The sequence below is a fragment of the Pseudonaja textilis genome, chromosome 6 (assembly GCF_049901715.1).
Source record: "Pseudonaja textilis isolate UNSWEBS1 chromosome 6, rPseTex1.2, whole genome shotgun sequence".
NCBI classification, from domain to species: domain Eukaryota; kingdom Metazoa; phylum Chordata; class Lepidosauria; order Squamata; family Elapidae; genus Pseudonaja; species Pseudonaja textilis.
In genome coordinates, this window is record NC_141995.1 from 17594300 (window position 1) to 17621159 (window position 26860).

General features: G+C 36.4%; 1 protein-coding gene across 10 annotated transcripts in view; it reads right to left on the minus strand.

The window, feature by feature from the left end:
• PPP3CA (protein phosphatase 3 catalytic subunit alpha) overlaps positions 1-26860 on the minus strand; it is a 197133-nt gene that overhangs the window by 38213 nt on the left and 132060 nt on the right. For all 10 annotated transcript variants that reach the window (XM_026698277.2, XM_087935938.1, XM_087935940.1 and 7 more), the window contains exons 4-7: positions 23134-23245; positions 19553-19698; positions 16774-16913; positions 3264-3341 (exon numbers count right to left, since the gene is read on the minus strand). In XM_026698277.2, the coding sequence (XP_026554062.1) occupies positions 3264-3341; positions 16774-16913; positions 19553-19698; positions 23134-23245 (476 nt within the window). The remainder of the gene's footprint in view (positions 1-3263; positions 3342-16773; positions 16914-19552; positions 19699-23133; positions 23246-26860) is intronic.

A 26860-nucleotide genomic window follows, 5' to 3' on the forward strand; every position in this document is an offset into this window, starting at 1 on the left:
AAGTTTAACTCACTACATCTACCTGGGCACCTTAAACTACTTTCAGGCAGCTTTTCAAATCTTACAAAATAATTTATATTACCTTACTACAGGAGATTTTGAGAGGAGAATTAACTGTTTCCTCCTTGTTCCACACTGAAATAATAACGTAGTAAGAACATGTGGAATTTTCTTTTCTGGAGGGGGATGGGGCAGGAGCACGCAACAGTTGCATTCAGTCTTAAAGTCTCAGATTGGATACCACTTTTAATAGGAAGAAAGGCATCCATAAAAACTGTTCACCCCTCCAAATAAAAAGGAACAAGGGGTTGGATTCAAAGATTGTATAAACAGACCTAGGTATACACAACAATCTTCCCATTCCTTCTTTTTTTCTGGAGCACCAAGATTCATTCGCTATAGGAGAAAACTCCTGGATAAAGAAAGATGTGATAAAGGCATCTACAGAAGGGGGGATAAATGCCACATATTAAGTGGAAGGTTCTTGGCAAGCAATCAGGTTTAGGCCAATGCAGTCCTAGAATTTTTTAAGATGGGTTATGAAAATCAATTTTAGATTCTCTTCCTTCTCTGACCATAAGGGAAATATGTACAGCATGTTAACAATGAGTTATTTCATGAGCTGTGTATCTCACTATACTTACATTCATGCTATACTCTATACTGTTAGATGCACCATTAGTGTCAACAGAAACATTAGTTTACATTGCTGATTATTCTGATTTTGTTTTATATTTGAGCTGACATTTTAAAAAGAAAACAAGCCTGTTTACAATTATATGTGTGTGTGTGAGAGAGATGTTGTGTTTGTGTGAATATACATCTGTTTGTGTATATATACAGGCACATGTATAGGTATCTGTAAGTATCCTGGTGTATAGCATGGTGTCTACACATGTTCTTATGTACAGTACTGGTAACAATTGTCAGGATGCAATGAGGCAAGGAGAGATGCATCTCTAATGTTTGTTTGCTACAGAAGTTCTTTCTGGGTTGGGGCAGCACAATTCCAAAAATTATATACAGGGAAACAACTGTAGGAGGCTATGTTTCCATCCTTACTCACAAGCCAGTTAAAGTTTTTGTTGACAAAATTTCTTTGGATAATTCAGGAGGGCTACTCTTATCTTCCTGCACATACTTCGACTTTTGAAAATATATAAAAAAATCTTCTGAGAGATGGTTTCATGTCTTTCCAAGCTTTTTTCAATAAAGTTTAATAAAGAAAGGAATGACATTATGGATTTAACATGTCCAAGATTCCTTTTAAAGAGATGTCTGCAAGTTTCTTTGGCATTTTCAAAGTTCTCCCTACCATCATGTCTGTTCCGTTTGCACATTTGCACAGAAGGTAGTAAGGGTGAAACTGGGCCATTCGACTGGCTAACAAATTTAAAAGGCCTTAAGATCAGAGTTCCCCAGTGTTTCCAGCTTTGAAGACCTGGCTGGGGTGGGGTGGGTTGGGGTAGATCGGGTGGCTTCATGTGAGTGGCTGGCAAGTGGTGCACACAGCTTTATTTGCCTAAGTAGCATGCATTGCACATGCTCCTGCCACTCACACAAACGGAGCACACATGGATGCGCTTGCCTGCTGCTCACACAAATGAGGATGTGCATGTGTGTGCGGGTGGTCGCTGGCCATTTCCATGGGCCGGGTGCACTCCCTTTACGCCGCAGCCCACAGGTTGGGGATCCCTGCCTTAGGTCTTCCTTGCCATAAATGGTGGTACAAGACAAGTCTACATTCTCATTCATAAGTAAGTGTTTGCAATTTGGCATCTACAGTCACAATACTTTCTTCAACATCTCTAAATGGCATTATCCATTGATTTCCAAAGTATTTTTTTAGAAAACTAAAAATGATGGACTTCCATATTTTATAAGCATCCTGTATTATCACAAAAAAACTTGAAGCCTTTTAGCCTTTCTAACATCTTCTGAGTAGATTTTTTTTTAGTTTTCATGATACTGAATCAATCATATGTTGTTAGAAAGGTTATTGATCTTTGGTATAAGACTATTATTTTACTTCTACTGAATTCACACTATTCTCAATAGAATTCTCTTTACAAAAGCTTTATTTTGCTATTCATAGGTGTGCCACTTTTATTCCTATCCAGAATAAAGCAAGGTCCCAACAGATATCGTTACAGCAGTTACGGGTATGTCCTTTTTACAGGTATGTTCTTTTTCATCTTGTAAAGCAGATAATCTTTCTGGAGAAGAAATTCCTGTTAACATTTCCAAGAATCTTCCAACAGAAGTTGCAAACGGAAGCACAATAAATAAGTAAGTAGCCCAATTCTAGGTTTACCTCAAAGTGCTATTTTACACCGATATAAATCTTTCCTACATGAAGTTCTTCCTTTCTGAAATCAGTGAGGGACCTCTTGTAAGGGTTTCCAAAGTATTTTTTTTAAAAAAAGGTGTGTGTGGGGGGTCTTCCTTCCCTGAATTATTGAAACAAGCATGTTTCCCAAAAGCTAAGATATGGCTGTCTTGATTATTGCTCCTGGTTAGGACAGCCACATACAAACTTGTAGAAGATTGGAGCCTTGAAAGAAGCTGCACTAAGACTTTCAGAAGACACAACTACTTTAATGCTTTGGAAACACAAGGACTTCATTCATGCAAAGCTGCACTCATATAGATATTTCATCTTTGTCTGTAGCATAGTGAGAGACTGAGACAGAGCTGGGAATGAGTCAGTTGACTATTTATCTCATAGAAAGCAATTAAAGTCCAGCTGCTGAGAGAGAAGGAAAAAAATCATTGAAAGAGCCTCTGACATAAACACATTATAACTGAAACTGGGTAAGCCCAATGAGTGTTTTCAAGATTCTGTATATATTCTAAATTGGCATTAAGCTACCTTACTGAAATCTGTACCATTCTTGCTTCCTTGGTCTTGCCAGCTATGTGGGTGTTGGCAGGTAAGAAAACAGGAAAATAGGAAAACAGAATGCCCACTTTCTCTGTCTCTACTTAGTGTCTCTACTAAGTTATTAGAGCTATACAGCTCAAAAGATCCATCTGGCATTTCATTTTCTCAAACTCATTTATTTTGAAAGGTGTTTTAAATGACATATATTGTTAAATAAACATATAGTTTGGCAGTTTTATACCATCTTGTAAGAAAAGCTGGGATGCACATTAATTAAATCAAGTCACCCTGACATATCTATCTGTATCCAACTGCTTGGAAGACAAAATCAAGCTGACTGGTACCGAGAATATATAAACTATATAATTTAAAAACTCACCCAGCATCTTGGGCTTCATGAGCTCGAAGTATAGATAATAAGTTATTGTGCTGTAGGAAGTCACATACAGCAGGGTAACTGTTTGAGATTAAGAAGAAAGATATTAGTTCATTTAAAATTTAAATATTAGATTAAAATACACACACACAAAATAAATTAGTCACTTTCTTCAAGAATATATAGATGTAGTAAAAGGTATTTGAGCATCTCCTCTTTTTTCCAAAGAGTCCCAGTTTGAAAAATAAGGACATAAATTCCTCCCCCCATTCTTTATTCCATAGTCCATAAAGCTGATACTTTGCTTTTGATGTCTTATCTTGTAAAGTTCTATTGTACAATTTTTGTAGTTTATCTATCATTTATGTATAACTTTCATTCATTCATTCCATTTTTTTTCTACCAAATGCAACTACTTCAATTTTTAAGTCCACATTTGTCATCAGATTATGGCATTTATCTAACATTCACTGCAAATTATTTGGGCTTGCTGCCAACAGTGGCAGCATCACCTACAACAAAATGCTTGCACATTCATGTTTCCAGCCAACAACTTTGCAACAAATATTCTTTAAATATTTATGCATAAATACATTATACTGTACTACAAAGTGGACACCACATATATTATCTTACTCCCATTTCATTGTTAAACTATTCATAAAACATCCTTACTAATGTTTTAGTTCCATCATGTGCCTCTCTCAGCAGTTAACTTCCACTCCACATTCAGGTGAAACATTCCATAATCAAGGTGGTTTGTTTTATAATATGCTTGCTTTAAATTAAACAACATAAAATCACTTTCTTTCTCATATTTCTAATTTTCTTTGTGACCTGCCGAAGATAAAAATATTGTCTGCACAGCTCTTCCCTTGCACAAAGTCATCCTACAATTCCAAGTTTTTATTCAATCTTATCCTTTCTCTTCACTATTCAAACCCTTTCAACCCAAATTCTGTTAAGCCCTAACCAGATAGGATTAATAAGCTTATTTTCCTGGGAGATAGTTACAACGCTCATTTTTTTACCCTTTGTACAGGGGATCAATAATGTCATTTTTTGAATCACCAGACACAACTGAAATCTTCACACATGTTTAAACAAATTACACAGCCGCTCCAAAAGCAAACCACATTTATACTACTGTTCCTATTACACCGTAAACACTTTATGCCTTTCTAACATTTTCATAGAATTCATGATTTGCTTTTCATGGGGAGGGGGAGACACTGTTTACTTATTTATTGAATTTATGGGCTACGCAATCTATCATGACATAGGATTACACTATATTACCAAACTGAAAAGTCAGGGGAAAACTGTTTAGAAAATAGTCCAATTTAGCTCATGGCCTTAAGAGCTCATTTAAATGAGGCCAAGGTAGGTGTAATAGGAATCTCAGAATGATACTGCAGCATTCCCTCAGTTCAGGATCACTCTAAATCAGGGGTTCCCAACCTGGGGTGCTCGCACCCCCTGGGGGTGCGAGACGATATTCCAGGGGGTGCGAGAAAAGTCCAGGTAAATAATAGGATATTGGCTATATGTTGGCATTTTTATTTATTATGCAATGGATTAACTTTGTTTTCATTTTAGAGTTAAGTATCGTTATTTAGTGGCCGTCACATACATAGCTGAAAAGATTCAATCCTACCATATATTTAACGCGTTCAGTAGTTCCTAAAGTCTAAATTTCAGGGGGTGCGAGGTTCGAGTGAAATTTCTTTAGGGGTACGGGGTGAAAAAAAGGTTGGGAACCACTGCTCTAAATCATTTAAGCACTTTTTAATTCCATTCATTCTGCTCCCTCTTCACCCACTTCCAAAACCCTTTTTATTCCCATCAAAATTGCTTTCTCTGCTTCTTCTTAATGCTAACAAACTTATTACTTTACTACTTTTTTTGCAGATAACCATTTCTCTTGAACCCCATCATACACTATCTTTTTATTATTCCAATTTTTTTGCATCAAATATTCACTTATAACCATTAATTTCAACAGTCCACCAAGCATCCTTTTATATAGTTCCAATTACTATAATTCCTCATTGTACACTGTTGGTACTATAGAAAATTAATATTTTTTTCTTATTCATTTTGTTTCTGTGATCTATTCATATCACTTAGAAGAATAATCTCCCACTCCACCTACTGCAATAATATACACTTTGCACTAATTCAGAATGTTGTAAAAATTCTTCCCAAACTCAGTCCTGGTTCTTCTACTATCTCTAGTTGTTGAAATGTAATATGTAATTATCCCTATCCTGTAGAATTTTAATTAAATTTATTTTTCACCTAGATGTCACAATATAATGTATATTTCACTCTGCACTTTCATTCAGAATTAAATTTATACCATTTTCATTCATCTCTGTTCCTCTTTCTTTTTTATATTTACAGTCATATTACATATCAATCTTTAAAAAAAAACATTTGTTAATTCACATTCTTCATCATTAGTTGGAATTACGTTCCAATTGTAATCTTTCACATGCCATGGTAATCACTAGATGGACCCACTGATACAGCCCTCTGCCAATCATTGTAGCTTTAGTTAGTCAAGGATTTAACAAAACAGTTTTAGTAAGCTAGACAAGATATACACTACGGTTATTAACCCTAGCAACAATTGTGCCACATCTAGCATCACTGTTAAAAATAAGGTAGTTATGGTTAGTTTAACTGTATTTTGGCCAGTGTGTCAAATTGAATGAAAGCCAATTTTATCTCAAGAATGTTCACATTGTTTCATGCAAGCTAAGAACTCTTATTTAGAACTATTTTGTGAGAAAATTTCACTGCCTGTATGTACTTAGAATAACTTAGAATAACTTTATTGTCACTTTGAATGTATGCTAATTGGCATACATTAAAATGAAGCTCCCAAAGGGTCACCACCTCCAACATACACTACATAAACATGACAAAATAAATAAATGCAAAATTATGCATATAGCCACATATATGACACAGAGAAACAACACAATCTAGTTCTGATGTATACATGTACATGGCGAGAAAAATGTAGGAGACAATTCAATTATACTGACGCACATACACTTCCAAATTATGTATGTATGTATGTGTCTGCGCACACACACACACACACACACACACACACACATATAATTGCATATAAGGCTGAAAAGTCAAATAACAAAAGAAAAAAAGTTTCATTGTCTGCCCTGAGTCCTGAATACATCATGCTTACCATAAGAAAATTACATTCCTATGATGAGACCCAGTTCAAAATCTGTGTATAACTGTGAAGTAATTTAGATTGAAATTGTCTCCCCTGGCCATTGTGACACAAGTTATATAAATTAGAAGGGAGGGCTTTCTAGGGACATTCACATACTGTTTACATTCCAATTTGGGGAGAACGTTAATAGGGCTTTCATGAGGTTCATTTAAGAACTTCCTTTTTATCCCCACCATCCCTGTTGAGATAATTCCCCATTAGGAGAATTGAGCACATACAGGGAGACTAATAATACACACAGGGAAACAGAGTCAATTAGAAAAAATGGAGGAACAGCAATACTTTCCAACAGAAGGAAATAGAGATACACTCACACTCTCTTCTGAGACTCAGACAAACCAGGTTTCTGGCTCCATCTTATGGCCATTTGAGAAACCACACCCAATTGCAGTTTTTAGCATGCTCTTAAATGTACAGTTTTAAAATGTTTATCCTGGTTTATATATTTCTAACCCAAATAGCTGTCAGGTGACTCATATTCCTAACAATCCCACTTCAAAAAGAGAGGAAGAAATGGATGAAATCTCAACATGATCACTTTTTACTTTTCCCTCAATGTGCAAAAAAGATGGTTAAGAATGGACAGATAAGGATTTAAGGATAAGAATGTTACCAAAGAAGGGTCTGCAATCTATCCACAGCATGCAATGCTTTCTTACTCTGCTCCACTACAGTGGGATAAATGCTTTTCATGAATCTACACTTAACACAAACATTATGCTGAAGTAACTATGGTAACTGTCTCCAGTTATATAACCAAGAAAGCTACAGGTGTCATGAAACAGAGAGGAAGAATTTCTTTCTTTCTACTGAAAATGCACGATATTCAGTTTTGTAGCTCTGAGGACTTATAAGGATAAAATAAAAACAATGCTAAATGCGTAACACATACAAATGCAAACAGTAATCTGAAAATGCTAGGGAAGCAAACTGTGTTCTTAGAGATACTCCTGATTGTAACAAGAAAATGACCAAGAAAGGCCCGAAAAAAATAAAAGCAGAATTTGCTCATGGTGTTAATCATAACCATGAAGGTATTGCAAAAGTTGCCTTGTTAAAAACCAGAAAGAGTACTATACAAGAATAACAGAATAAGAATTGGAATGGGCCATGGAAAATGACTGTCCAATCTCTTTATAAAATTGCCTTATTTTTGGATAAACTTCTGTAGATAATCAAAAAAGACTTTAATATACTTCCACTACAAAGAGGCGGTCTTTTGAAGTAAAGTTAACATTTTCAGATATTCAACATTATAAATCATAAGATATAAGGAGAAGTGTTCTTTCTGAAGTCAAACCTTTTTTATGTTTCCTACTTATTATATATTTTAAGATAAAGCTCTGATATAATTAAAGAACTGTGACATATCAGGCAACACTTCCCAGAATTAAGTCTAGTCATCTGAACTGGTAGGTTCATGAAGGGCTCTCCTTTCCATAAAAGATATGCTTTTTTTCTGGACTTCTAGAGGAACCAGTGGAGCTGATTACAGCAGCCAGTGATTAAATTTGCCTTTGAAACCTCTCTGGACAAGGACAGGCCTTGAGATCACACAAAGTGCTCCTGATAGCTGTACCCCATGAGGAGACTGCAAGACAGCGATCTCTCGTGGGTTCAGAGCTCTGGGAGATGATGAAATCACCATCTTCCTCAAACTGCCTTCAGTGCCATTGAAATGATATTAAGTTCACATACTTTCTTTTCTAATTATGAAAATTGCTTGTTAACTGCTTTTCAGCTATTATACAAATTTGTATCAACAAATTCATCAATCTAGGCAAACTTCTCTCAATTCTTAAGAAAAAAAACTGTTAAGTACAAGTTTAAGAAATTAAAAGATATTCTTTTAATATAAACAGCGAAAGGGTGACTTAAAACTTTGAATCAAAGTTGCAAATGGATTTACAGGTGCAGAAAATTTTGAAAAAAGATTGTGGAATTAATTATAAAGAATCATTCCTGTGGAAAATGATTTTGTTTTAATTTTTTAAAAAAAAACAATAAAGTGAGATTTTAAAAATTGGACACTACGGGAAATAAAATTTACAATTAAAGCAGAAGAGCAGTAGATTTAAAATTACAGAATAGAATGAAATATTTTAATCATTGAACATTTTGAAATATTTTTTAAAAAAATAGACTCAAAAGTTAATTTTAATAGTATCAATAACATCATCTACCTTCATAGAGAGATTGTGTCTAAAAGATACAGTGAAAGAAGAACATATTTTACTTGACAAGATCAAGTTAAACACAGATAAATGTTTATAAATGACTTTGTGTAGAAGAAAAATTAAAACCAAGACTCCACACCACTGCCAATGAAACCTCAGCATACTACCTGATTCTTGCTAAGCTATCAGGTAATATACTGATTGTTGCAATACCACCACTTAGAATAAAAAAAATACAAAAATCTCAAAAATCCCCCCATTCATATAGCACTTTACAATAGCATTTAGGCTTATGTACTGCCCCATAGTGCTTTAATGTATTTGCAATGAATGTATTTATGATGACTATGATCATGATTTATCACACATATCTTTTACTAGCTCTATACCCGTGCTTCGCTATGAAACTATGTCATTGGGCTTAGTTTTTGAGGAGGAAAACAGGGAAAAAATGTCTCTGCCTACCAGCATCCATTGGTATTCATCTGGCTGGCATCCTGTCAGTGGGAGAGAGTTGAGGGCTGTTTCGAAACTGAAACACTATTTGCTGTGTGAGCAAGGAGACAGCAAAGAACCTAACTCAACTGTTCTGTACTAAAGCTGGTTGCTACTGTGAAACTAAAACTGAAACTCCTCTCCTCTGCTTGTGTTTTGCATTTGGAACAGATTTCTTTTCGGATGGAGAGGGAAAGTAGAACTCTTTAGTATCAGAGTGTAAGTAATAATATATGAAATACTAATGCTCTGATGATCATTTCGAAAAATCATTTCGTAGTGAGCACCTAAAAGCCAAGAGAAATATACATGCCAAATTCCTTGCATATTGTGACCAATAAGCTCAGTCCATATTTTACCAACCTTGGAAGGATGGAAGAACTCGATCCCTGTCAGGATTGAACTCCAGGCTGTGGGCAGTTTGCTGAAATACTACATTTTACCCACTGCAGCACCAGGGCTTTTATTACCAATTTCCAGCATAGCCATCATATATATATAATTTACAATTAAAGCAGAAGACCATATATATAGTGTATATAAAAGTACATGTGCTACATATTGTATGTTGTTTGAACATATAATATTGTCTCCTGGACCAAATTCAGGAAAATAGAAATAACCTTAATGTGATTAAGGAACTTATTTTAATCTTGAACCAATCTTCCAATTTTTAATATAATTAAAAAGGTAAATAGGAACATGAATATTTATTTGAATGTGTATTTTTTTTCAAGAAAAACAAAAGCATTGTTGAGGATGAATGGAGTGCAAGATAGTTTAATGAACTGGAACTATGTTTGCCATCAGCACACTGATGATTGACAGGAGCTAGGCTTGAACTGCAGGAACTCCTGTCAAAAATCTTAGAAATATAGTTCTGAGGCACCACACAATTGGCCCAGCTTGTTATGGAATCACAAAGTCTGAAAGAGGCATTTAGGACATTGGGTCAAGGCTCTGCTCAGAATAGGAATCCAAATTAAAGCATTCTTCCTCCTGCTTGAAGAAAACCAGTGAGAGGATTATAATTCCTTCTCTTGGAAGCTGGTTCCAGTGTAAAAACTGCTTCTACTGACAGGTTGCTTTGAATGTTCAGAAGAAATCCTCTCCTTGTTCTTTTGAGAAGCTCAGCATGTACCCACAGTTTTGAAGCTTTTTCTATTGAACTCCATTAAAATCAGATGTCAGTTAGAACAAACTGGAGAGATTTCAAACTGGCTTCCCAAGAAAGTTATTTCAGGTAGCGAAATGTGTGCCTAATGCTCTTTCATGTTTTAATAATAATAACAACCTTTATTGTCATTGTACATATATACAACAAAATTGATTTTACTCCTGCTGGTGCTATCCATAACAAAAATACAATACAACATAAATAATATAGAAAATTGTCCTTATACAGGTAACTAGCTCTATACCGTGATTCGCTACAAAACTATGTGATGGATTTAGTTTTTGGGGATAAAAATAAGGGGGAAAAATTGTGCCTCCGCCTACCAGCATCCATCGGTATTCATCTGGCTAGCATCCTGTCAGTGTGTGAGAGAGTTGAGGGCTGTTTGGAAACTGAAGCAGTATTTGCTGTGCGACCAAGGAGACAGCAAGGATCCTGGGCGTGGCTTAGCTCAACTGTTCTGTATTCAAGCTGGTTGCTGCTGTGAAACTAACACTGAAACTGCAACACCACTCCTCTGCTTGTATTTTGCATTTGGAACTGATTTCTTTTCAGGTGAAGAGGGGGAGTAGAACTCCTTAGCATCAGAGCGTGTTAATAATAATATGCAAAATACTAATGCTCTGATGGTCATTTCAAAAAATCCTTTCTTAGTGAGCACCTAGAAGCCAAGCGGAACATGCGTGCCAAATTTCAAGTTTGTAGGCTTTACGGTTCTGGAGATTTTGTGATGATGTATGAGTGGTATTTCACTTTTATATATAGAGAGATTAGGGAGAAACCAGTCATATGTTTCCATGTATGCATGGAGTGGTAGTAGTTGTATTTAGGAGTCTGACAGCCCATGGATAAAAGCTGTTTTTAAAAACCTGTTTGTCAGGCTGGGTGTGCTTCTGTGTCTTCTGTCTGATGGTAAAAGTGAGAAAAGACACTGACCAGAATGTGAATCGTCCCTAAGTATCTTTCTTACTCTGCTGAAACAAGAAGACCTGGTTGTTAGGGGGTAACCAATGGTTCCTCGTGCTGAATTGATCACTCTCTGTGATGTTTTGAGGAAAGGTTTATAACAACTGAAACAGGGAATATGTCCACACAGATATTGGCTGAAAGCTAACTTTCAGCCCCAAAGCCTTGCACATATTATTCTTTCAGATAAATGCTATTCTTTTTGGCAACTGCAGATAAAAGGTAAGTATAAATTGGAGTTCTCCAATGAGATGCCTTTAAACGAAGAATTATTGCCATAGAATTACAAACAGAATACACAAATATGTCACCTAGATTGGGATAAATCAGATTTCATTTTAATCCAGCATTATATCTAATGCAGTTTATAAATAAAAAAACTTCAGAGGACCTCCACACATCCTCCACAAACAATTCCACTCTTTCTTGCTTTCAGCCAGCAAAGCGTTATCAATGGCATGTTCATTTTTTTCAGCAATTTTATTTCCAATTTTTATTTCTTCTAGACCAGTGCTTTTTATAACATAGTAAGTATGCATGTTCTACACCGTCATGCATATGTATGTAAAGAGTAGCATATACCACTTTGGCACACTCCATTCCCAATTTTGAACCATGTAGCTCCTCCAAATGTTATTTTATTACTTTCTGATCTTCAGACACATTCTTTATATGTGGATTAGTATATGGTTTTAAAGAGCTACCCATACTATGTTCCACATAGTTGAAAGCTTTTGTATAATCAATAAAGCAAAATCAGATATTATTCTTGGACTTGCATCTTCCATTAATCATCGGATGCTAGCAATGTGATCTTAGGCATCCTGCTTGTTTTGAATCCAGCTTAAATATCAAACAATTATTTTTCTCTATACTGTTGAAATATGGATTGGAAATTCTTCAGCATAATCTTACTAGCATGTTGGATAAATATAACTATTCAGCAATTTGAATATTATTCAGCATCCTTTTTTTGGAAATTGGACTATAAATTGATCTTTTACAGTCCCTTGGCAGTGCTTTTCTTTTTTCTATCCTTGCTTGAAAATTGCATGCAGCATTTTAACACCAATGGCTTTACTGTCATTTAGGCTCATTTAGCTCTATAGTTCAATGATCAAAATTGTGTGTGTGTGTGTGTGTGTGTGTGTATATATATACATATATATATATATATAATATATACATACATACATACATATATATATATATATATATATATATATATATATATATATATATATATATATATATATATATGTGGATCTTTGGTTGTTCGGGTTTTCTCCGCGTAAGATTCGAAGTATCTAGGCAACGTTTCGATGAAGTCTCATTCATCATCTTCAGGCTTCTGTCTCCGGCTCTGTGCTTCTCAAAGTAATGGAGATTGCAGCTGCTTCCTCCTTTTAACTGCCAGTGGGGTGGGACTTGATTGGGTGGGGGCTTGGCTGTGTTCTGATTGGGTGGGGTGTGTTCTCATTGGTAGGGGTTTGGCTGTGTTCTGATTGGTTGGGGGTTAGCCGTGTTCTGATTGGTTGGAGGCGTGTTCTGTTCAGGTGGGGGCTTGGTTGTGCTCAGGTTAGTCTTAGTTGCTGGGGATTTGAGCTGGAGAGTTGTGATCTTGCTGTTTGGCTTCTAGTTCGTGGTCCTGCTGCATCTTCATAGTGGGTGTCGGTTTGCTTCATGTATGGCTCAGAGGGGTTTGAAGTGGGTAGTGATGCAGCTGCAGTGCAGCTTCTGGTCCATGGTCGTTTCTCATTTTCTGAATGGGTGGGAGTCTGTTTTCTACATGGAAGTGTGGTGGTGGCATCTTGTGTGGCTCTCATGGGTGTGGGTCCGGTGTCCTTCTTCATGTTAGGTAACCAAAGATCCACATACAAATACCCGCGAGAACCTCAGAAAACAAATATATATATATATATATATATATATGGATCTTTGGTTGTTCGGGTTTTCTCCCGCGTAAGATTCGAAGTATCTAGGCAACGTTTCGATGAAGTCTCATTCATCATCTTCAGGCTTCTGTCTCCGGCTCTGTGCTTCTCAGAGTAATGTGAGATTGCAGCTGCTTCCTCCTTTTAACTGCCAGTGGGGGTGGGACTTGATTGGGTGGGGGCTTGGCTGTGTTCTGATTGGGTGGGGTGTGTTCTCATTGGTAGGGGTTTGGCTGTGTTCTGATTGGTTGGGGGTTAGCCATGTTCTGATTGGTTGGAGGCGTGTTCTGTTCAGGTGGGGGCTTGGTTGTGCTCAGGTTAGTCTTAGTTGCTGGGGGATTTGAGCTGGTGAGTTGTGATCTTGCTGTTTGGCTTCGAGTTCGTGGTCCTTCTGCATCTTCATAGTGGGTGTCGGTTTGCTTCATGTATGGCTCGGAGGGGTTTGAAGTGGGTAGTGATGCAGCTGCCGTGCAGCTTCTGGTCCATGGTCGTGTCTCATCTTCTGAGTGGGTGGGAGTCTGTTTTCTACATGGAAGTGTGGTGGTGGCATCTTGTGTGGCTCTCATGGGTGTGGGTCTGGTGTCCTTCTTCATGTTAGGTACTCGTCTGTTCATGAGGGCGGGTTTCCAAATGGCTGGAAGGCGGGAGGTGTCATCTCGTTTGTTCATGCTGTGTGGGCGTTTTCTATCTCTATGGCTTCTCTGATTATTCTGCTGTTGAAGTGTTCGGTTTTGGCGATAGTTCTGGTATTTTTAAAATCAATTTCATGTCCTGTGGCTTTGAGGTGTTGGACCAGGGAAGAGGTCGTTTCTTCTTTTTGATTGAGTTCTTATGTTCTTCAATGCGTGCACTTATTCTTCTGTTAGTTTGTCCAATGTATGTGGTAGGGCAGGCAGTGCAGGGATTTCATATACTCCTTGGTTTTCTAATTCGATTTTGTCTTTGGGGTTTCTTAGGATGGTGGATATTTTTCTGTTTGTGCAGAATGCTGTTTTGATGTTGTGTTTTTGGAGGATCTTGCTAATTTTGTCTGTAGTGCCTTTTATATATGGGAGGAGGGCTTTGCCGTTTTCTTGTTCTCTGTCTTGGATTTTGGTTGGGGTTTCTTTTTGGATTAGGTGGGTAATCTTCTTTCTTTGGAATCCATTGGCTGCAAGTACGTTGGTGAGAGTGTGTAGTTCGGTTTTTGGTGTTGTTCATCGGCTAAGCATTTTGTTCTGGAGATGAGTGTCTTGGCTACGGAATTGATCTGTGCTGGGTGGTGGTGTGAGAGTGCATGTAGATAGCGGTTAGTATGTGTTTTCTTCTGGTAGATGGTGTGTCCTAGGGAGCCATTGGATCTTTTGTATACCAAGACATCTAGGAGCGAAGTTGGTTGTTGGCTTCTGTTTCCATGGTGAATTGTATTTTGGGGTGTAGGCTGTTGAGGTGTGTGAGGAAGTTGTTCAGTTTTTCTTTCCCATGTGGCCAGATTATGAAGGTGTCATCTACGTATCTGAGCCAGAGTTTGGGTTTGTGGTCGTATTTTCTAGAGCTTGTGTTTCAAAGTGTTCCATGTAGAGGTTTGCGATGACAGGTGAGAGGGGTGATCCCATGGGTGCTCCTTCTATTTGTTTGTATTTTTGTCCATTGTAGGTGAAGTATTTTATTGGATAGGCAGTGGTTGGTTAGATCTAGGATGTGCTTGGGGGTTGTATTTGTTTTGGATGGCTGTCAAGGCTTCTTTTATTGGCACTTGGGTGAATATATATATATATATATATATATATATATATATATATATATATATATATATATATATAATATAATTTTAAATATATAATCAATTTTAGAATTTTTTTGCACTATAGCAACAGCACTTAGACTTATATACCGCTTCACAGTGCTTTACAGCCCTCTCTAAGAGGGTTACAATGCAGCATATTGCCCCCAACAATCTGGGTCCTCATTTTACTGACCTGGGAAGGATGGAAGGGTGAAACAACTGGTTTTCTAACCACTGCACCACCACTTTCCATACTGTTGTTTTTGAAGTTCTTATTATTGTTATTTATTCAATTGGAAACCACTTGACTCCAAACTGAGTCTGGATATCACACACATATTTTCTGTTTCAGTAGATCTTTTGCCTTCTTTTGAGTTTTCCTGTGCCCATTTCTGTACAAATGGTTTCTGTATTTTTTTTATTTTTTTAAAAAAAAACTCTTTTCCTGCCCATTATATTGTCATCATCAGTTATTTTTATTATTTGGAAATAACCAAATAATTGAGTTTTCTACCTCATTTCTAGAACCTTCTGGCAAACCTTCCTCTGTTTTATTTTTTCTGCCTTTCTTCAGCTGCTTCCAGTGTGTCAGTAAATAGATAGTTTGCCTTCTTTTCCTGTTTGGAATATTTTTGTTTGCTTTGTTTTTAATGATATCATAAATTTCAGGATATAGTTCCTCATTAAAGCAATTATTTATTTTCTCAGCATAATCATATAGATTACTGCTAACCTTGGTTTGATCATCTATTTTAGGTTGTATATTTTCAATGAGATAATGCAGACTAGGTTTTATTTCTTCTGATTGAATAGCCCTACTCCATCTTTGTCTCCAGATTATTAATCAATGTGATTTGGGGGAAATCAAAACTGGTATGTCCATCTAGGGCTCAATTGTGATTGTAAGTCAAGGACTACTTGTAATTGGGATCTGCAAGTCCCTACAACTCTGTTGGTTTTCAGCAGTGTTAGAATAAAACTCAGTAAGCCTAAATTCAAACTAAACCAGAACGAAAGTTATATGGTAGAAAAATATCAATCTGTTTCCTTTCTTTGTTCGTATTTTAAACATATTTCCTTTTCTCTTTTTGCTTTGTGCTTTTGCAAGATTCACATTAGATTTTGCTATAATACAATTTGTTGTTTCATAATTCTTTTTGTTGAAATTTTCAAATATGAGTCAATATTTTAAGATGAAATAAAATCTCATTTAATATGAATCTTCTTCACAGCCCCCTCAAAATGAATTTTTAGCCAGCAATTATACTTTTTTAATGGAGAAACAAAGATATATATACATCTTTAACAGTGGTGGGATTCAAAGTTTTACCACCAGTTCGGTGGGTGTGGCTTGGTGGGCGCACTTTGCGCACGTGCACACACTTTGCATGCATGCGCTTGCCAAACCCGCACTTTGCGCAGGTGCACAGAGGTGTTCCTCCTGCAGGCCTTCATTCTCCCGGTCACCTCAGCAGCTGTTGCGCAGCACTGTGCTGTGCCGTGCAAAACAGTTGTGCTTCAAAAGCAGAGGATAAAGGTGAGTATGGGAGGGCGGGTGGGCGGGCCCAAAAGCAGAGCAGTGGAGAGAACTGGTTTGGTCTCCACTGCTCATCAGCGCTACCAGCTTGGCAGAACCGGGCCAAACCAATAGAATACCACCACCAATGCTCAAGGAATAATGATGGCTTACAAAACAGCAACTCATATATTAAAAAAAGAAACCATTCTTACCTGTAAAAGTATGAACACCCTCTGACTGTGTTGTGAGTGAAATGTTCCTGAGTCTTCTCATTTCCAAAGTCCTCTAGTGGATCTGACCAGAGGATGTCACACATAGGTCCATATGCAGGTGGTTCCTTGAATCGATCTAACTGAGAGAAAGAGAATATAAAGAGAAAGGCTAAGGGCATGTCTGGATCAGAAGAACCAAAGCAACTTTGGACAAGAATTATATTAGCATTTGTGCTGCCATCTTGAATTTATACATCTCTATCTTAACTACAATTGAGTCTTAAAGCCACAAGAAAGTGGCTGTAATAATATAATTTACAATGTTGTAGTGTAGGGGTGTCAAACTTGCGTCGTCATGGGGTCATCACATGACATATCACTACTTTTCCCCACTTCACTAAATTGGGCATGGGTATGGCCAGCATGTGATGCATCCAGCCCTTGGGCCGTGAGTTTGACACCCCTGTTGTAGCGATTCATGATGTTGCAAATTTTATGACATTATACCTCACTAATATGTCATCGTTGATGAAGTTGACACAAATCTTTGGCGGCTTATATACTACAGTTTGTATATACTACAGATATTAACCTCACAACATTTCAATATTCTCTACATAAAAAAAATTGAGGAAAAGCAGCAAATTAGAAAAAGAAATGTTGATGATATTCATACTGGATTGAATATTTATAGATAATGCTTTCTTAACAAAAAATGTCACAATCATACCATATATATTTGTTAAAACATATTAATTAGAGCACTCTCTGCAACTGTTGACATATCAGCCTGTCAGTAAGCAGCACTTACACACAACACCATAGTCACCTAACTATATGCTGCTTCATCACATTACAGATAACATATTTAGAAAAACCTCTGGGGAACAACATGTCACATACAATGTAAATTGCTCCATGAATTAAAATCCTTTGAATTTCTATTCCCAGGACACTGTAATGAATAGGCCAACATAACCAGAATTTTCCAAAACTCAAATGGATTCATGTATTTTAACCATTACTTTTACTTTAGTTTTTATGCTGCTCTATTAAGGGTCTGAGCAGTTTATATCAACCAGTAGAATTAAAATCAATAATCCATGAAATAGTAATATTATAACATATCAGTAACCTAATTCACCATCATTTGCAGCAGGCAATTCATCATCCAACTGCAAATGTTCACCTAAAGACCATTCTCTTTCCAGCTGTTCAAATACAAATAGGGAGGGACAGAATGAATATCTGGAGCATCTGATGATGGGACTCTCATTAAGTCTTTCCTTCCCAATCTCATGACACAAGACAGATGCAATCCAGAAAAAGTAGTTTGAGAATATAGGTCTGTGTCACCTCAGATGTTCACCTGGATGATCCACCCCAACAGCTACATACAGCTTTTTAACAGCACGATGAAAAGGGCTAACATTATGCCCAAATAATAAAACAAAGAAGGCATGCTCTATACCATTTAAATTTTGTTATGAGTTAAACAATGGGAACAACAACAAAAGTGCTACAATTTATTTTAGGCAATTTATGTGTTTTTTTTAAGAACAGGTAAGACATAATCACCAAAAAGAATGCTTCTCATTCTGGGTGAATCCCCATCTAGAGCATATCATGAAATTGCGAACTGTTTCACATAGTGTCAGAGTGAAAGGTTGTGCTAGATGACAATAAAGTACACTGAAAAATCAACATTAAGCCACTTTGCAGCCATATTGACTGAGAAATTTGGATACTGCGTTGCAAATTCATCTTGGGGAATGTGACATTTTTATTTCTTAATTTATTTCCACATAGGCTTTCTATTCTTTCATTGATCAGGGGAAAGTATAGAGGAAATCAATTCCAACAACAGAATAACTCCCTAGATGCATATTAATAATAAAGTTCTTTAATTCTATTTAAACCAGAACAACATTTAAACACTGATGGCTTGCTATAAATAAAATCAGATCTGTTGGGCTTAAACAACATAATGAAAAACATTTTGTATAAAGAAGACATCCCTGGCTGAATGAAATTATGAAATTATTCTCAGTTTCCTCTCCAGTTTAAATCCTTTGCAGCTGCTGAGGTCGAGGGCAGCTTTTATCTTTTATGCACTTGACTTTTGCATCTTAAGCTGACAGAGGAGATAAAGTTGACACACCCAAAGCAAATAATTTGGAAACTTTAAGTTAGAGGTCTCCAAACCTGGCAACTTTAAGACTTGTGGACTTCAACTCCCAGAATTCCTCAGCCAGCAAAGCTGAGGTTGAGATCCACAAGGCTTAAAAAGTTGCCAAGGTTGGAGACCCCTGCTTTAAGTTACACATCTTAATTACATATTTCATCCCCAGCTTTAAGACTACTGTTGCGATGGAACAGCATGACTTTAATCCTCCAAATTCCATCGTAAAAATGGAAGTTTTCAGAAGAATAGGTAATTGCTGAAAGATAAAAAGGGCATTGTCCGTAACTCCTAAAATGATTTGTAATAAATCTTGAAACTTATTAAGTACACTTCATTGATTCCTTGCTGCAATCTACCATTTAGGCTTTGATAATGTAGTTATTTGGAAGTGGGGGAGAACTGAACTTTTAATGCAAAATCTAAAATTACACAGCAACCTTTTTTGGTAATCTGTGTCAACTGGATATGCTAAACTAGATCATAATGTAATAGATCGTTAGAAACCTCTTTAGCAATCAACATTTTTACCCTGATCCAGAACAGGCGTCTCAGGTGTGTAAAGGAGTATTTTGGATACTTGCTCTCCAAACTTACTTTTCTGATGTCATCTAGAGTATTGATCTCAGGAGACAGGCCACCATGCACACATAGAAACTGTTGGTTCATCAGAGCGGCCAAGGGAAGGCAGTCGAAGGCATCCATGCAGGCATCATACACACGTTCTGAATACTTTATTTTACCTTTTGTAATGATAAAAGGAATTTAAAAAATGGAAATAAAGAAATGGAAATAGAAAGTTGGCCAAGAATGCTGGTTGTTGCTATCTACAGATATCAGCTATGTTGTGATATTACTATTAGCAAAGAGTCAGTCTTACGACAATGACTGCCTACATAAATAAAATCACTGAAAGCTTTTCTGTATAGATAGTCCTCAATTTACAACCACACTGGAGCCCACATTTCTGTTGGTAAGTAAACAACTTTGTTAAGTCAGTTTTACCCCATTTTATGACCTTTCATGCCACAGTTGTTAAGTTAGTAACACCTCTGTTAGGCAAATTTTGACTTTGCTTGTCAGAAGATCACAAAAGGTGACCTTGAGACACTGCAATTTTCATAAATATCAGTCAGTTGCCAAGCGTCTGAATTTTGATCACATGACTATGGGCATGGTGCAGGTGTGAAAAATAGTCATAAGTCACTTTTTTCAGGTGTAACTTTGAACAGTCACTAAATGAACTGTTGTAATTTGAGGACTATTTGTATATGCAAAAATTTCTTCTCAGTGTACATGAATTTAATATCTTTCTTGATGTCCTTCAGGTATCATATGGAATATGTTTTGTTCATGTGAAACATTTGTAGTTCATTTTGGTGACTTAATTGGGATAACTGAGCATGATTTGTAGATCAATATAGATTTTATTCATTTTATATTTAGCTATGGTGCATTTTCTGCTTGCCAGTTAACTTTCATAAATTTCCAGCTTTTTTATAAATTTTGTTGAGTTACTTTGAGTGTCACTTTGCAAAAGCACAATAAATTAAATTTAAAATTATGTAGTAATAACAATTTCATACACTATAAATAAGTTTTAAAATGTGTTAAAAGCCTAAGGGCTATTAATATTTTTTTAGTCAATGCAAGTTTTTTTCCTCAAAACTAAATTTCTTTCCATATTCTACACTGCTCAAAAAAATAAAGGGAACACAAAAATAAGACATCCTAGATCTGAATGAATGAAATATTCTTATTAAATACTTTGTTCATTACATAGCTGAATGTGCTGACAACAAAATCACACTAAAAATTATCAATGGAAATCAAATTTAGCAACCCATGGAGGTCTGGATTTGGAGTTACACTCAAAATTAAAGTGGAAAAAAACACTACAGGCTGATCTAACTTTGATGTAATGTTCTTAAAACAAGTCAAAATGAGGCTCAGTAGTGTGAGTGGCCTCCAGGCGCCTGTATGACCTCTCTACAATGCCTGGGCATGCTCCTGATGAGGTGGTGGTCTCCTGAGGGATCTCCTCCCACACCTGGACTAAAGCATTCCCAACTCCTGGACAGTCTGTGGTGCAACGTGGCATTGGTGGATGGAGCGAGACATGATGTCCCAGATGTGCTCAATTGGATTCAGGTCTGGGGAACGGGCGGGCCAGTCCATAGCATCAATGCCTTAGTCTTGCAGGAATTGCTGACACACTCCAGCCACATGAGGTCTAGCATTGTCTTGCATTAGAAGGAACCTAGGGCCAACCCCACCAGCATATGGTCTCACAAGGGGTCTGAGGATCTCATCTCGGTACCTAATGGCAGTCAGGCTACCTCTGGCGAGCACATGGAGGGCTGTGAGGCCCCCTAAAGAAATGCCACCCCACACCATTACTGACCCACTGCCAAACCGGTCATGCTGGAGGACGTTGCAGCAGCAGAATGTTCTCCATGGCGTCTCCAGACCCTGTCACGTCTGTCACATGTGCTCAGTGTGAACTTGCTTTCATCTGTGAAGAGCACAGGGCGCCAGTGGCAAATTTGCCAATCTTGGTGTTCTCTGGCAAATGCCAAACATCCTGCATGGTGCTGGGCTGTAAGCACAACCCCCACCTGTGGATATCGGGCCCACATACCACCCTCATGGAGTCTGTTTCTGACCGTTTGAGCAGCCACATGTACATTTGTGGCCCATTTGGCAGGGCTCTGGCAGTGCTCCTCCTGTTCCTCCTTGCACAAAGGTGGTGGTAGCGGTCCTGATGATGGGTTGTTGCCCTCCTACGGCCTCCTCCACATCTCTTGATGTACTGGCCTGTCTCCTGGTAGCACCTCCATGCTCTGCACACTACGCTGACAGACACAGAAAACCTTCTTGCCACAGCTCGCATTGATGTGCCATCCTGGATGAGCTGCATTACCTGAGCCGCTTGTGTGGGTTGTAGACTCCGTCTCATGCTACCACTAGAGTGAAAGCACCGCCAGCATTCAAAAGTGACCAAACCATCAGCCAGAAAGCATAGGAACTGAGAAGTGGTCTTTGGTCACCACCTGCAGAACCACTCCTTTATTGGGGATGTCTTGCTAACTGCCTCTGCTTTCCACCTGTTGTCTATTCCATTTGCACAACAGCATGTGAAATTGATTGTCAATCAGTGTTGCTACCTAAGTGGACAGTTTGATTTCACAGAAGTGTGATTGACTTGGAGTTACCTTGTGTTGTTTAAGTGTTCCCTTTATTTTTTTGAGCAGTGTATTAAACATTTTCCACCCTATTTAAGACTCAGTCTGTATCCAAAATCCCCCCTCTGTGTTTCCTTAATTATCTACACAATCATAGCTATAAATAAGTTGGAACATAAAATTAATCTGAAATGCTAACTTACAAATATGCATAGTAAAGAAGCAATAAATTATGACACAGTCAAGTAAATTAATAGACCTTTCATTCTCTGCTCATAAACTAAATACCACTGTACACATTTCCATAGGTCACAGCAGATTTTGATGGAACCATCAAATGATAAAGCAATGAGAAGCAAATAGGAAAAAAGGAGGTAGAAAATAGTAAGGATTAGAGTGGGAAACCAACTCTTTAATGTTTTCTCTAATTTTGGCTAAGGTCAAATGCATCCTTTCAACATTTATTTATTTCTATGATTGCAGTTCCTTGATCTTTTATTTAAGATCAACAATACCAAAATATAACTGCTGTCCATCTGTAATAAAAACATTTTACTGCAGATGTATGCTAGCTTAATTTCAGTTTTAGGCTATTTTATAGATGAATGTGGATAATGGTGGAAATAAGAACAATTTGCTTTCAGAAACTCGATCCCTGTTTGCACTCCATCACTGGATAACATAAAAGGATAAATTTCTGAAACTTTGAGAACATGGAAAATCAGGAACTCATATTGTGCAAGAGGAATATGGAGCATTAATTCAAAGTTAATTCAAACTCAGAATCTGGATACAATTTCAAGAAGTATAATCACATTTGAAGATCAAGGAATGAATGTTTTTAGATGGCAACTATCCATGAGCCTTTTTGAAAAATCTAAATGCAGGTTTTAAAAATGGTATTTAGTTTACTTGTTTTATTCCTGAATGAGATTTTTAACACTCTCTCAAAAAGGAACAGAATCAAAAGAAGACATTCTGAGTCATACTTACATTCTTGTTTAAATGTGAAATACTCTGTTAAATGTCTACATTCATGATTCCCACGCAGTAAAAACAGTGTTTTGGGATAAAGAATTTTCAAGGCCCACAAATAAAGCACACACTGCAAAGGGAAAAAAGGTAGAAAGGTGATCAAGAATGAACATTCAAATTTGCTTTATACAGCTCACATGTGAAATATTAAATTAATCATGCCTGGTCACATTTAGAGGCTTTTCTAGGCTTTTAGATACTATGCACTTGTTCACTTTGCTTTAGCAAAGTCCAATACCTCATGAATTTTTAATACATTTACTAGTGATAGACAAGCCATAATTCTTTCAAAAATGTTGTTTTCATACTAGGAAAAAAGATTGAACTTGGTAATGCTATATGCAAAGATCAATTCAATTGGCAGGAATGACATTCACCGAGAAGATAGAAATACTCTTCCTCACAAAAGTTGCTTTCTTTGTTTAATGAAACAGACAAACAAACAAACAAACCTTAATATTTACTACTTTCATTAATAACAGCCAAGTTATCTTTGTCATTAGCTTGCATTGCCTCCTAGCCTAGGCAGGCGAAAATTTGACCAATGACTCCTTTGATCTAACCGCTTTGATGAGCTTATAGGAATTGCCACACACTATAAATAGTTAATAAATAGTAAATAGTTAATAGGAAAAATCAGAGTTACTTTGGGAATTTCTTCTGTTTATTTCAGCTTATTGATATTAAAGAACCTGGATTTTCAGTTTTCTTAAAGATTTATAGCTAGTTCATTTTCAGAGGGATAAACAGAATAGGTTTCTGTGTTTGGGTAGGCTGAGTCATATACCCCTATGGAAATCCTACAATATTAAATGGAGCTTAAACAAACAGAAAAGCTTAATAAAAAATAAGGGCACATTTCAATTAAAAAGAAGAAAAATGACACTTTTGAAATAATTTTCTTGTAAACAACCCTAAAACAAATTTGTTATTATTTATTTAGCTACATGAGAATAAATGTGGACAAATACACCCCACAAGCTGATAGATCATGTTTGTTAACACTTCTTTCAACAGTTATGTCAAGTTTAGAGAAATCTCAACAAATAATGAAATACCATATTTTACACATACAAAAATGCTAACAATTTTTTTTGTAAAGCAACTTTCTTAATTTTGAAGAAAGGGAGAACATAATTTTAAAGCAATACGAACTGCCATGTAAAGCTAATAATTGTTACAGAAAATACCTGATGTATATTCAGAGGAAAGATCAGGTTCTAACATACTGAGGAATGGGACATTACAACATTAAACCTGGCCTGAGGCATATTTGCATATAGAAAAGTCTTAAGAGCATTGCTCAAAGAAGAATGGCTTGGGGAAACTGATATTAAGCCAGAAGACAAAATCACTTAAAAGATTCACATAAGAATCCAAATTATATTGAGGAGCAAACAAGCTAAATATTCTTATACAAACATAATTCCATTCAAGTCAAGTTACACAAAGTGTAATTAATTTAGTGCTACAAACTCATCATTGGTAGAAATTGCTGTATAATTCAAAGCATTTCCTAAGAATTCTTCTGAAGTATTAATAATCATAAAATAAAATCACTACTTATGCATGCATTTTTCTGTATCTAATACTTTCTATTTAACCTTATATATTTTACTTACATCAGAGGTAAGAGGCTGTATGTGAATTGTGCAACAAGATACTTCTGGTCAGATTTCATATGCTGGATATGATTTTAAGATATGGGCTATCCTGAACCAATCCTATAATGTGGTAACAGAAACTGCAGGGAAGTCCTAATTTTTTTAAAAAATATTTTTATCCTGTTTTCTCTTTCCTTTTGATAAAAGTTCTTTTCATAAGTCCCTGATTCCTAAGCCCATTCACTTCTCATTCATGCACTGAATCATTTCCTAACATTCTCTAGGGGTAAGTTCTCTTTCTTTGTAGCGAGTGACAACCTAAAATAACGAAAGACTTTCATCTGATAGTCTTTCCATCTTGAAGGATTTTTTCTATTTCTTTTTTCCAACAACTAATTGACTGGCCTAAAGCAAGGTTGAAACTCTTCTTTATATTCTAGTTTATATATGTAAAGGTAAAGGTTTCCCTCACACATACTTACTAGTCGTTTCTGGCTCTAGGGGGCTCATCTCTGCTACAAAGCTGAACAGTCAGTGCTGTCCAAAGATGTCTCTGTGGTCTCTGTGGTCTGCATGACTAAATGCTGAAGGCCCACGGAACGCTGTTACCTTCCCACCAAAGGGGGTCCCTATTTTTCTACTTGCATTTTTATATGCTAGGTTATCAGAAGCTGGGACAAGTAAAGGGACCTCACTCCGTTATGCAAAAGCTGGGACAAGTAATGGGACCTCACTCCATTACACGGCACTAGGGATTCGAACCACCGAACTGCCGACCTTTCTGATCGACAAGTTCAGCATCATAGCCACTGACCCACTGCATCCCTTTTTGGTACATTTTTACATATGTACCAAACTATAAATCATAACATTGATTTACCACAAATAGATGCCATGAGGCTTAATTAAAAAGTTGTGTCTTCTTTTAGGCTATTTTTTTTCATATAATGATCACATGATTACTAAACTTTTAACAAATATAGAATGTAAAATGTATGTGTAAATTGCAATCTGACATGTAATTACATTACATCATAATATGAATCACCAAGTTTCTGATATTTCATCTTAGATCAAGTCTCAATTCAATGATAGCATTGAGATACTACCTATTCCTTAAGTTTCAACAGCACACTCTTTTCTACTGCACTGATTCTAGGTGCGAATGATGGGACCTGAAAACCAGAAGGCTACTCTGAACAATACTAGGTATTACAAAACTGAGAGAATTAAATTGTTTCTCTCTCTGACAAAGCATAGTCTAATTTAAAAAAAAAACTGAAATAATCTTCTACAGCATTTTCAGGTTCATCAATCCTAAAAGGAGGAGTTCTGACTTCAACTGAATATTAAACTTCAAAATTCACTGTATCAATCAATGTATGTATTTTAATCAAGGTTTTCCATGAGTATGATAAAATGCCCTTTCAGTTTTTCTCATTTCCAACATACATTCTAATTTGTCTAACATTGTATACCAATGATACATTATTTTATAAAAATTCTTTATAAAATCATAACATAATTAAAATTTCAAGTCTTTTAAAATCATATTTTCCCACTGATCAGTCTCCATATTATAATCAAAATATTGGCTGATTTATAACTCATTCTTTCTGTTTCAACTGTCAGCAAAATTTGATACATTTTAGCAATTGTATGTTCATCACCAATATACAACAATACCTCAATTTCTGTCTTACTTTGTCCCATACCAGAAGTCTTTTTATCCATTTTGAATCTTTCTTTTTTTAAAAAATAAATTTGATTAATTTTCTATTAATTACATTTCTTAGTGCTTAATAAACATTGTGTTGTCTGGGTATCTAATTTGCTTAGCAATACGGATTCCATTCTTACTCTCCACTTTTCTCCAACCACTGGTAAAATAAGTTCCATGTTTGATAATATTCTGTGTCTTCTTTCTGTTTGATTTTCAACGCAAGTCTATCCATTTCCGCACAATTTAATATCTTTTAATTATCTCTTCATCTTGCAGTGTTTCTTCATTTTTCCAATATTATGTGAAGATAATCCTTGCTGCTGTTAAGACACGTAATACTAAATACATATTTTTCTTA